Source organism: Apodemus sylvaticus, chromosome 5, assembly GCF_947179515.1.
Source record: "Apodemus sylvaticus chromosome 5, mApoSyl1.1, whole genome shotgun sequence".
Classification (NCBI taxonomy): domain Eukaryota; kingdom Metazoa; phylum Chordata; class Mammalia; order Rodentia; family Muridae; genus Apodemus; species Apodemus sylvaticus.
This window is the reverse complement of record NC_067476.1, coordinates 143994433-144007318: the sequence shown is the minus strand read 5'-3', so window position 1 is coordinate 144007318 and position 12886 is coordinate 143994433. Positions and strand designations below refer to the sequence as shown.

The window sequence follows — 12886 nt, the reverse complement described above, 5'->3', positions numbered from 1 at the left end:
TAGGTACACACATGCATGTGGAAGCCAGAAGTTGAGTCAGAAGTCCTCCTCAATCAGTATATATGTATGTATGTATGTATGTATTATGCATTATGCATGTATTATGCGTGTATTGTGTGTATGTATGAATGTATGTATGTATTAGATACAGGATATTACTATGTAGACCAAGCTGGCTTTTAACTCACAGAGATCTGCATGCCTCCCCCACCTGAGTGCTGGAATTCAAGGTGTGTAGCACCACACCTGTCAATCCCTTGTCATTGTATTTATTGAGGCAAATTTTATACATATCTGTGTTTTATAATCATGACTAGGCTATAGCACATAAGTTAGGGATCCTACTTCATAGATTCAAGTGCTGACTTGCATTTTAATCCTAGCACTCAGGAGGCAGAGGCACTCAGAACTCTGAGTTTGAGGCCAGCCTTGTCTATAAGCTGTGTGTGTGTGTGTGTGTAGCCATACATGTGCCACAACAACATGTGGCAGTCAGAGGACAATTCGGAGTACTCAGTTCTGTCCTTCTACCATGTGGGAGCCAGAGACTCAACTCTGGCTGTCAGGCTTGGCAACAAACACCTCTGTCCACCAAACCATTACACTGACGCCCATTCCTGGTCCCTGACGCCCAAAAGCCACCCAGATAACATCTGCAGGAGGAATCAAGGGAATGAAAGGTCCAATAACTTCCCTGCTAGGTGGCTGGCAGCCTGGCAGGTGTGAAGAACTGAAGGATGGGGTAGCGCTCAGAGGCCTAGGGCCAGCATCCTCACCGGCAGGGGTCCCTTGCCCCAGGCAGCAGTGCCTCCTGGGGATGGCCAGGTCCTCTGTAGAAGCACTGCAGCTTGTTCGGAGTAAGCAGAGTCCATGTTGAAGACCTCCTCCATCCCAGCTGGCTCCTGTGGTTCCCCAGGCTCCGCAGGCCCTTTAAAATGAAAGCAGAGAGACAGGTGTGACTGGGAAGCAAGTTCTTAGGCTAAGGACTCAGGCTCACTGTCCAGGAAGTGATGTTCTAGCTGCGGCCCATTGCCCAGGAAGTGAGTTCTTATCTGAGGCCAACAAACGTGTTCACCTAGGTACAGGGTTTCTAGACTGAGGCCCGTGGGCCTGAAGACAGTGGTCCATTTAGGGAAGGTCTTGTCCCCTTGGAGTTTCTTCCTGATACCCCTGTGCAGGGAGGGAGAGGAACCAGAGGAAGGAGGCTCAGAGAAGAGCGTCCTCTTGCTTCACGGAGAGGCTGAAGTAGTCTGGATTCTTAGGGCCCTGAAGAATGAAGCCCACTTACTCGGGGGAGATGCAGAATCCTCAGAATTGATCTTGGTCCATTTCATTCCTGGGTCTGCATTCTCAGGAGTCACTTCCTGTACAATTACAGACAGCAGCCAATTAGTTCTCTGGGAAGGTAATACACAGACCCTGGGAGATAAGAACCATTTACAGGACGAGCACCTGAAGCCCAGAGGGGCTATGTTACTTAGCCAGGATCCCACAGAAGCTGAGTAGATGGGAAGAAACGTGGGTGCCTGACTGTCTAGCTTCGAGCTTATCATTTTAACCACAGCGTTGTATCCTTCCTATGGATGCCAGAGAGAAGACGCCCACAGCTTGCCCGGCTCCAGTGGCAGCAGAACATGAAAATAACAACCCAAAGTGCTACATTTGTATTGGTGGTGACTTCGACAGAACCAAAGCTTTCAGATGCATCCAGGGACATGGTGGCAACAAGTGCATGCGCACAGGGCAGGGCAGCACACAAACACCCCCACCCAGCATGGGGACAGGACACACTGGCATGCAGCAAGACACAGGATAGCAGAAGTGACATCACAGAAGCCCCAGAAAGATAGCGCCTAATGTCCCTTACCCTTGACGTGACTACCCCAAAGATATCCCTGACGTCTCTGACGGGTGCCTTCTGTCGTCTTCGGGCCGAGCGGGCATAGACATCTAGCCGGCGGCACACAGCAGCCACCTGGGTCTGTGTCAGTGTAGACAGGAGTCCCTGGTGATCACCATCCAAGTCCAGGCCACCAACAAGACCCGACAGGCCTGTGTCCTGTAGCCACTGGGATTCAGTGTCCCCTTTGGCCAACAGAGGGAGGACATCGGATAAACACATAGAACTCCATACCTGGCTTAGCCATGCTCGCTAATGTAAGCCCCACATAAAGCCATATGTTCACTTGGACATGAAGAGATTCTGCAGTGCTCATGTTAAGGCACATGATCCTCCCCAGGTGAGAACTGGGGGTGTTTACAACATTGGCTGCCATCCAGATTAAAACTCGTATGAACAAACTTTTAGAGACAGCAAGCCAGGGAGGGCCCCGTGCACTCAGGTTCTGGAATATAGGCATGAAATTACGTCCACTCCAAGTTCTGGTAAAGACACCAACCACAGGGTCATGGAGGTCCAGCCGTGCACAGCACGAACTCTCTCTGTTCAAGACCTGTATATGTTGGAATAGTGCCCGTGGTTGGATTTCATGCCAGGATCCTATAGCAAAATCACGCTAAGACTACAGCATCTGGTCCCGCCTGCTGGGACTCTGCTCCAGGAACTCAGGCTAGGGGCTGGGACGCTGCACCTAGGCCACCAGCCCCAGCTACCCTAACTTGGTGCTCTTCAGACCACCCTGGGGAGACACTGCCTTGTTGTGGGAGGAACAGTCAAGGAACCTGTGCAGAACTGCGAAAGAGCTAGCCCGAACACACGCAATTGTACCTCATGTGTGGAACAGGTTAGCCCAGAAGGAGCTGATGGTTTCAAAAATAACCAAACAAAGGCCTGGGGAGATGGCTTAGAGTCTAAGAGCACTGGCTGCTTTCCCAGAGGACCCCAGTTTGGTTCTCAACAGCTGAAGCCCTCTTCTGGCAACTGTAGGTACCACATGCACATGTTGCAGGGATAGACATGTAGATAAAATGCCCATACCCAGAAAACTAAAAAAAAAAAAAAAAAAAAAAAAAAAAAAAAAAAAAAAAAAATCTTTAAATATTATAAGTTTCTGTAATATATTCTAGCATAGCACTAAGAAAGGCAATTAATAAACTCATATAATGTTCATTTATATCTAATTATTTATACCTAATTATTTGCTAAATATTTCCCCTTAGTCACCAACTATACTTTTAACTTTTCTGTTTTTGATTTTGTTTTTTTTTTTTTAAGCTTGAGGACAATTTTATTAGAGCTTAAAAGAAAAAAATGCCCAAGACAGGCAAGCTATAAACCTCAGCAGCTGTCCAGATGGGGGCAGGGAGAGAAAGGGAGGGGGAGCACCATGCTGTTTGAGTTATGGCACGGAGAGTCATCCTTAGAGAACCAGCAGGCACGTGATAGGTAGAGTTTTGAAGACAGGATGGTAAGTACAAACTCCCAGAGGAAGTGAGTCTAGGCTCTGGGCAGCATCCGGAAGAAAGAGACAGAAGAAAAGAAAACGGGAAAGTTAAGCCCTTCCGAGTCCTGACTCAAAGGTAGGCTTAGACCCAGCAGAGCTTTGGAGTCTAAGAACAGAACTGTGAGAGGAGAATTCTGTGTGCTTGAGAGAACACTCCAAGATAAGAAGGCAGTCTTGTGCTTCCGATTTCTTCAAAACAGGGAGTTTTTCTTGGAATGCGCTTTCCTGCCTCTCCCAGATATAGTGGATAGGAGTGAGTTTGCCTCAGATCATCCGTCGCAGCTGGCTGTGATTATTTGTTTATTTGCTTCTACGGAAAAGCATGGTTTTGCCCACATGCAGCTTGTCCTTGTGATTGTACCCTTTCCTCACGTGATTCTTCTTAATCCTCAGAGGATAAATTGTCTGATGCTCTGAATAAAGCTGGCTGTTTCATGAGACTTTGCCTTATTTGAGGGCTCCCTTCTCCCAGGTCCACCTACCAACAACAGTGGTAAACAGTAGGGACTAGCTTAAAGCTGTTGTAAAGGAACAATACCCGTGTGAGGGGAGGGCTTGCCATCACCGGCCATACATAGAAGTTAAGAGGAAAATGAACCTCAGAACAGTCCAGGGACGAGAGAGAGCACCAGCTAGCTATGAGCAAAGAAGAATGATATGTGTGTACAAAAGCAGCACAATGAAACCCATCATTCCTGGCCTGGAGAGATGGCTCAGTGGGTAAGAGCACTGACTGCTCTTCCAGAGGTTCTAAGTTTAAGTCCCAGCAACCACATGGTGGCTCACAACCTTCTGTAATGGGATCCGATGCCCTCTTCTGGTATGTCTGAAGACAGCTACAGTATATTCAAAATAATTAATACAAATATGTTATGTCTATATTATCAATATAGTATATATATCAATATTATATATAATAATTAATATAAATGTAAAATAAATAATTTTTAAAGAAAGATACCACTCATTCCTATACTAAAGTAGAACGATAATAGTGAACTCTCTCAGTTCCATCTGTCCCCAGTCTACACAAGTTCTGTGTTTATTTTGTTGTCTGAAGAGGCTCCAGCCGTCCTGCCTTCCGACTCCCGCCCTTGTTGGGGCTTTGATGTACTTTCTGACTATAGTATAAGGCAGGAAAGCCCGTCTCTTGTATCAACCTCTGGTTTCACCAGAGATTTGCATTTCTTGGAGCCCCTGCACCCAGAAATCAGCATCAGCCAGGAAGACCTGAAAATCTCAAATGCCCGATTTGATCAACCAAGACCAGCAAGGCTGAAGCATTGGCCAAGGCAGAGAGTTTCTCTGTGGGCAACACCATCACACCTGCCTTACTACCTCACTTGCCAAACAAGGAAGGATGAGGCGTTGGGCATGTGGCCAGTTGTTCCAGATTCTAGCACGCAGGCTGAAGTGGGAGGGTCTGGTGATGGCCTGGCCTCATCAAAAGCGAATGATGGTTGTGTGTGAGCAACTGTTACGGTAATGTCAAGGCATGAGAATTGTTACAGCAACGAATAACATCGGCCTGGAGTCCAGGGGTTGTCAGAGTACTGTAGGATAGAGGGAAGCTAGGAAGAACTCTCTGAGCTCGGCAACTAGCTAAGCGCAGATCATCTTGTACGGTTCCCGAACAAAGAATATTCTAGAAAGAGGAAGCAGTGAGGACAAAGGCAGGGGTATTCTTTCATGGTCAGAAACGGCAAGGAGGCCTCAGGGGAGAAGAACATGGTGGAGTGACAGACTGGAGAATGAGACAGAGACAGGCCCCCGCCAGTTCTGGAAAGGCTTGTGGGCGAGGGGAAGGGTCATCTCACCAAGGGATGGGGTCTGATTCCCCTCCCTTAAACCATGGATGCACATAGGATGACAGAAAGCACTAAGCAATGGTGGCTGCCTTTCACGGCTGGCTGGAAGCATCCACTGTGACTCTTCCTCAGGCTTTACTCTTTAAGCCCAGATGTCACATTGTGAGGAGGCCTGGACCACACACAGAGGCCATGTGGAGGCAATCTAGACCCAGGCTGCAAATGTGGAAGGTCACGCTTGCTTCCAGACACGTGAGTAAGAAGTCCTTTGAGATCACTGAGCCAGATGGCCTTGGGCTTCCTCACTAAAGGAGATCCATCCAAGCCCTGTCACCCCCAGAACAGTGAGGCGTGTTAGCAATGGCTTTCGATGCGGTTACAGGGACACATGGCCGCTGACATAGGGAGTTGAGAGTATTGTATAGAGTGCTTAGAATCTATAGAATGTCAGGTCCTCATAGACTGTCTCCATTGTATCCCAGTGTCTAAACACTGGGCCTGGCAGGCGAGAGATAGTGGATAGATATTTACTGAATTAGTTCATCAAACGGGAGACAGACCGATGGGCCTTATAGGATAATCCTTTTTGACAATGGCATAGAAAAAAGATGTCAGGGTGCTCAACGGGGAGACTATCACAACAGTCCAAACAAAGAACTCCTCTGTGCTCTAGCTCGTGAGTGAGCCCTGACACACTGCTCCCCTCGGAAGAGGCAGCTTGTGCGCCCAGCAAGCCTCACCTTCTAGGAGCTGGCTTCTGCCTCCACCCTGGTCCTCCTCCTTCACTTCGCCTCTCTGTTGGATCTGTTCCACCTCCATCCAGAAGCCATCCATGGACAAGCTTTCTGCCCAGGACAGCCGGGAGTGGGAGCTGTCGGCAGGGCGTGGCTTCCGAGGACGCTGTTGCAGATTTGTGGGGCCCGTAGAGGGACCAGGACTGTGCAAGTAAAAGAAAGGGGGTGGTGGTCAGGGCAGCTCAGCTCTTGCTGTGCCAGGCCTGGGTCTGTCCTGAAGTTAGTGCGGTCCCAGATACTAGACACTGGCTCTCAGTAAACTGACCCGTGATGTTTTCAGAATCCGAGGTCACAGCCATGCTGCTAATGCCAAAGTACTCCCTTGGCGTGGCTAACGGTCTTTATTTTGTATAACGGTCAATCTCAACTGTCAACTTGGTAAGACCTAGAATCACCCAGGAGACTGGGCTCTTCAGCCACAAAAAATGGAGTTGGGGTCCCAGTGTCAGACTGTTGTGACCCAGACTGTGCAGTTTGGGAACTCTTGCATCCCTTCCTTGACCTTCCTTGTCATTCTACACAATATGGGATAATTTTGCACTTTGTGCAGTCAGATAACTCCAGAATGAGACAGAGTCAGGCTCCTGGTCCCACTAAATGGCAGCCCAGGACTAGCAATAAGCTCGGGTTGAAGTCTCTCTGCTCCCTTCAGAACCAGAGACTTCAGAGGCCTTGGTGCAAATAGTGCCCCAAATACTTACCCTGCCACCCACCAGCTGCTGGACCTGTAACGGGCCCTATGAGGTGAGAAGGAGAGAGAAGAGCCCCAGGTTCCTCAAATGAGAAGTGAGTATATCTAGAAAATTCTATGTTTGAGCTTAGTATTGATACCAGGCAAACTCCCTCCATGTCTCTGGTCCCTCTAATGAAAACAGTAAATGTCTTCAAGCTTTGAACTGTCCGAATTAAAAAACAAAGCAAAACAAAAAAAAAAAAACTCTAAATGCTCAATTTTAAAAATGTCACAAAGACGCTGCTTTTTAAAGGGAGGAGAGCTCTGGCCACACAGGAAGAGGACTGGAGATCAGATCCCTGGCACCTCATCAGTGCTGGGCCTGTCACCCTAGTACGCAGATGCAGACGGCAGAGACAGCCGGTCCCCAGGGGCAAGCTGGCTAACTAGACTAGCTAAATTAGCAAATTCTGGGTTCAAGTGAACGATCCCACTTCCTTTTATGAGGTAGAGAGCATCCGAGGCGACACCCACTGTGTCAACCTCTGCCCTCCACACACACAGTGTACAAAGACACATCCCCACACACATAAAGGTGAACAGGCACATACTACAGAATGGCAAAGGTTAAAATAGAAGAAAAGTTGCCTGGGGCGTGACTTGGTTGCAGAGTGCTTATTCTATGTGCAAAAGGTTGTAGATTCAGTCCCCAGCACAGAACACACACACACACACACACACACATATACAGGGGGAAGGGGATGAAAAATGAACACAGGCTGAGCAAAGTTGGATGAGCGCTAACAAAGACAACGGGGAAACACACACACACACACACACACACACCAAAGACAGCAATCCCAATACTACTTTCAGATTAGGATGCATTCTGGGGAAGAGAAACACATTCAGAAAGAACTTACGATGGGAACTTTCATGTCTGTGTCTGCATGGGAACATAGGGGAACACAGCAAAATCCAAACCCAGCAACCACCCAGGTGAGTGGTCAAGTACCCACAGAAAACTGTGAACCTGGTGACGTGGCGGGCCTCTTGTCTAGCCGTTTCCCGCTAAGCACCTGGCGGTGCAGTCACGACAGTTAGACTACTGCAGCTCGCCTTCCTAAATTATGGAGGTGAGATCTGGGTTGCACGGTCAGCTCCACCGATGCACCCAGGGAGAGTGTACATAGGAAATTTTTATTCCTGGCTTCATGTTCTGTTGACATCATACTGGGATTTTATTTTATTTTATTTTAGCCAGGGTCTCTTGTAGTACAAGTTGGCTTTAAATTCACTACACGTTATAGCAGAGAATGACCCTACACTTTTGGAGTGTCGGAATTACAGGTGTGCGCTATGGGCATCCAACTTTCTATGGGGCTGAGGATCGAACCTAGGACCCTGTGCAGGCTGGATGAGCCCTAACAGAGCCTCACCTCCAGCTCTACCATCTTGGAATTTCCATCGTTCCTGCATGAAGACCTCCACACTCTTTTTTACACATGGCTTGTCCTACCTGTACCTCAGCCCAGGCCCCTGGCTGTGCCTCCGCCCCCCCCATGTCAGGTCACTGAGTTCCATCTGGAGCTGTCCACTGTTCCACCCCTAAACGCACTCGGGTGTGACAAAGGGTGAGTGTTTCAGGGTCTGGAGGAAGAGTCAACGGCTAGCCATTTTCTCCCAGCAGAAATATCCTAACTGGAGATCAATTCCCAGTTAAAGATAGAATTGGCTGCTGTGCCGGTGGTGCTTTTCCAGATGGCCGGAGCCAGTTCCTCCCGGGAGTCTGTTTGCATCTCCTGCTGGCACACAGCTCTGTTCTAGTAGCATTGAAAAATCCCCCGCATGCATTCCAGTGTTTCCCTGACACTTGGAAAACTGGAACAACTAAGCCCAAACAAGGGCCAACCTCCGTGCCACCTTTCGCTAGCTAAGTGGCGAGCGTGGAACAGCCATCCCACGGTGAACTTTCTGGGGAGGTCAGAGCGGGCAAGTGAAAGCATGGGAAGAAACCGCGGCACACCGACAGTTTCTGAGGTCTCACCATGCTGTGTGCACATGAGTCCCATTTTAGCAAGAAGAGGCACATTTAGCCTAGTCATGGAATTTGCTGGGAGCCTCCCAACAAGCCTTGGTTTGATGCCAGTGCCTTGTTGCTGCACGGGGTGCACAGGTAGGCAAAGCATGGCTACTTCCGGCTCCCAGGCCTAGTTTAAACATTACTGCGCATGCGCATGTGCCCCACAGCCGACCCAGCCAAATTTCAAGTTGATATATCAGCCCCATGTGGGGGACACAATTTTCCCCAATGCACAGACAAGGAAATAATTCCAGAGAGATACGGGGAGCCACTCAGACTTTTCCAGTAAGCAAAGGACAGAGCTAGAACCTAATACCAGGTTTTAGGCTCAAAAGCTCTTGATGTGTGGTATGTACGCATATATGTGCTGTGTATATGTACATGATCATGTGTGGATGTGTGGTGTGGTGTTCAGCCTCGGTCAGTTTCCACCTTATGATTATTTATTATTATTCTTTGGGCTTTTTGTGACAGGGTATTCCTGTGTATCCGAACTCAGAGACAGCCTGCCTCCGCGTCCTGAGTCCTGGATTAAAGGTGTGCACCACCACGCCCAGCGTCCACCTCAGGGTCGTCCACTGAGCCCAAAGCTCACTGATCCAGCACAGTTGGTTGCTCGCTGAGCCCCAGAGACCCACCTGACTCTGTCTGTCCGTTACAGACCCAGACCTGGTGCTGGGTGCTGGGGATTTAACTCAGGGTCTCCTTGTGTGGCGAGTACTTTATCTTCTGAGATATTCCCCTGGCTCTTAACAGCTGCCCTGGATGGTTTAGTAGCCCTGGGTGTCGATGAGAGAGAGGATCTGATTGTGTTGGCTGCCCCACAGTAAAGCTGTTTCTCTCTGAATTCTCTACGGCACCTTCTTTTTTCTCTGATGGTCCAGGGGTGAGGTGGTGGTGGTGGTGGTGGTGCTAGAGGTCCTTGGTGGCAGCTCACCCTCACTCTATGTGACAGTGGATATGACTTTCACTCCCTGACCTGGTTTTTATAAGTGTAAAATGCAGCCATGGAAATGCAGGTGTCCTGCGCTGCAATCTCACCAGCTGACAGGGGCAAAGGCCTCCACTGAAGAGCAGAGCAGGGCAGAGCTTCAGAAACACACGAAAAGAGCCCACAGAAGGGAGGGAGAAACTCCTCGGAGGCCAAGGTCAACATGACCCAGGGACCAAGAATGTGGCACAACCTGGTGAGCAGGACCTGTTAGAGGTGTGGCTGGGCTCCTTGCCAGAAGCCACTAAGGCTGGACCAGGACAGGTGGCTCAGCCTGGCACACTGGGAATAAGAGCCCAGATACTGCAGGAACAGTCACAGCAGCGCCATTGTCCTTGTCATAAATGTTAGAGGAGATTGACATAAGGAACAGGCTCTTGTCACAAATGTGGCTTATGTGGCTTATGTGGCAGCTGACCCTAACACAAACCCCCCCCCCCAGTGAACTTGCATTAGGATTTGCCTGTGGGAGGCTCTGTTCTGACCCCCGCACTGTGGCTCCCCACCTGGCACTGGCAGGTCACTTGTTTGTAATGAGGGTCACCCCTTGCATTAGGACTGTTAACAGCATCTCTGGCCTCTGTCCAACTGAAACCAAGAGCATCCCTTTGTTGGGACAGCCAGAGTGCATCAAACGTTGCCCAGGGAACAGTCACAGGGTATTATGAATGGGGACACTCCCCATTCACCTGGGTCAATTCAATCAGTCCGCACTACTTCCCGCTGTTATTATCCCATCTTGCAGGTGAGAAAGCAGAGGTGCGGAATGAGAGGTAGTTCATCCAAGGTTTCCTGCCAAGCCAGGGCAGTCCATGCATTCTGACCCCTTAGACTATATTCTCCAGCACTAGGCAAGTTCCCTGTGCACCTTTCCTGCTAGGTGTGGCTTCTCTTTCATTGGCTGGACACAGCACCTGGATGGAGAGGGACTGCCACCCTCTGCAGTGCCCATCTTGGCTCTATCAGGTGAAATCCCTGTCCCTGTCACCCCAGGCACAGGGCCATTGGCCTGTTTGGGAGCCTCCTCCTGTCTCCTAACTGCTCTTATGCAATGCTAATTCGGTTGTGACGGACTGAGACAGGTCCCAGTGGGGCATGCTGGGGGTGCACCAGGCTGTCACAGCCTTTGGCTTTTGGGCAAGCCCTGTAGATCCTAGGTTAGATTAGCTAACCTCAGCCAAACTCAGACTCTTGAACAGAACAAGCAGTTGTAGATTTTAGAAATGACTGAGAGTTGAATTCAGGATCCTTTGTTACGCAGCAGTAGCTGACTGATACAGTATTCTGCTGAGCAGCCAAACCACTCTGCTGAGAGGGGCAAAAACCTACATTCTCCCACTCATACACATTCCCAGATGCCACACACATGCCACCGCAGTGTGTATACCTCAGATGTTCCCATTTCTAACACTAATGAGTGACTCAAGTTTCAAGAAGGGCAGGAATCAGGCCTCTGAGAACAGAGACATGGCCATCGATCGTGATCTCAGGACATAGCCATGTGTACATGGCTGGGGCAGGGAACCTTGGTACATACCCTTCCGTGAGCATGTACACAGACATGCACTGTCAGGACTCAGCCTAGGAGCAGGGTATGAATGGCCTACCTGTGGCGTCACATCCTTATTACACAATGCATGGAACGCAATCTGAACCTTGTCGCACAGTGCACAGCCTGCCTGCACATCGGACATCTGTGAGGCCGGGTGCATGTGGGGAGGACCGGGGAGTGAGAGGTTGGTTATAAAGGCTGCAAATGCCTCTGAGGCAGTAAGTAGTTTTCCTTTCAAGACAAAAACAATAAAAGCAAAACAGGACTCAGCCCGTGTACTCATTTGTTGAATTATAATGGTACCCACTGGGCTGAGCATGTAGCTCAAGCAGAAGGCTTGCCTAGCCTGTACAAGGCCCTGGGCACACATGCACAAATGCACATGTGCTCGTGCACACACACTCATGCACACACATAGACATGCATATACATGTGCACACACACAGCATTCATCCGCCTCTGCCTGTGTGTTCTGTTCCCTCACACTGTAGGCCAGATGGAACCTTCTTTTCTTAAATTGCTTTTGTCAGATACCTTGCCACAAGTGGGGAAAGGAGCTCCCATGGTGTGGAGGTGTGTTCAGGACACCTAGGGAGCCGGAACCCGTGGCTCAGTTGTTTCTCTGTGAGCTCTCAGTGCACACAGAAGCTTTCAGATGAGAAAGCAGCATCACAGTGGATGTTACTATAAGCGAAAACTAGGTGCCAGGTTCGGAAGATGTCCTGATTGAAATGTAAAATGACTACCCATTAAGATTTCATATTGGTTATGTGTTAAAATATTCTGGAAATACCTGGTGAAAGATGTATCACTGACCACATTAAGCAGCCCTGCACCCCAAATCCCACCAGAGTCTTCCCTGCACCCTTGTGTGTAGCCTTCATGGTCCAACCAACCCATGGGGCCCTGGCGGTTATGGCTGTCTTTTGGGAAGGAGGTTAGGGAGAGCTTTTGAAATCCCCGAGAGGCACTAGAGATGGTTCTGGGAGGAACGTGCTTGCAGTACAAGCATGAAGAGCTGAGCTTGGGTCCCCAGAACACAGGAAAAGCCCGGCACGGTACACGCATCTGGAAACCTAGCACTGGATCAGAGGACATGGAAAGGCGGATCCCACGGCTTGCTGATGGATAAGCTAGCCCAACTGCTGGCTCACAGTGGAAACTTCTGGCCTTCACATGTGAGCACATATGTGCAATTACTCCTAGATGCACGAGTGCACACAGGAAACACATGCTCACGCAAATACCACACACACTCAGGTTTTGTTTGCTTGTTGTTTTTTAAGAAAAAAACCCTCCACAATTTGTAGGTTTTTCTCTCCAGACAGTGGCATGCTTGTAGATGACCAACACCGACGGTTTCAGTGGCTCTTGGGTCTTACAGGGGCCACCCGTGTTTCCAAAACACCCTCTCTACCAAGCAGCCAGAAACTAATATCACAGAGAGAAAAGCACCGGCTGCCTGCCTTGGGCTGACTTGTAACCCTTATCTTGCTGCAAAGGCCTTCATGGTAGGATTTTATCTTTCACCATTTCCCTGGGATATTTAAGGGCTTAAGAGGCAGACTATCTAGGCTGGGG

General features: G+C 49.3%; 1 protein-coding gene across 1 annotated transcript in view; it reads right to left on the bottom strand.

The window, feature by feature from the left end:
* Arhgap40 (Rho GTPase activating protein 40) overlaps window positions 1-12886 on the bottom strand; it is a 35420-nt gene that overhangs the window by 14829 nt on the left and 7705 nt on the right. Inside the window, exons 2-5 of the mRNA XM_052181553.1 lie at window positions 5953-6149; window positions 1868-2085; window positions 1289-1364; window positions 777-928 (exon numbers count right to left, since the gene is read on the bottom strand). Of these exons, the coding sequence (XP_052037513.1) occupies window positions 777-928; window positions 1289-1364; window positions 1868-2085; window positions 5953-6149 (643 nt within the window). The remainder of the gene's footprint in view (window positions 1-776; window positions 929-1288; window positions 1365-1867; window positions 2086-5952; window positions 6150-12886) is intronic.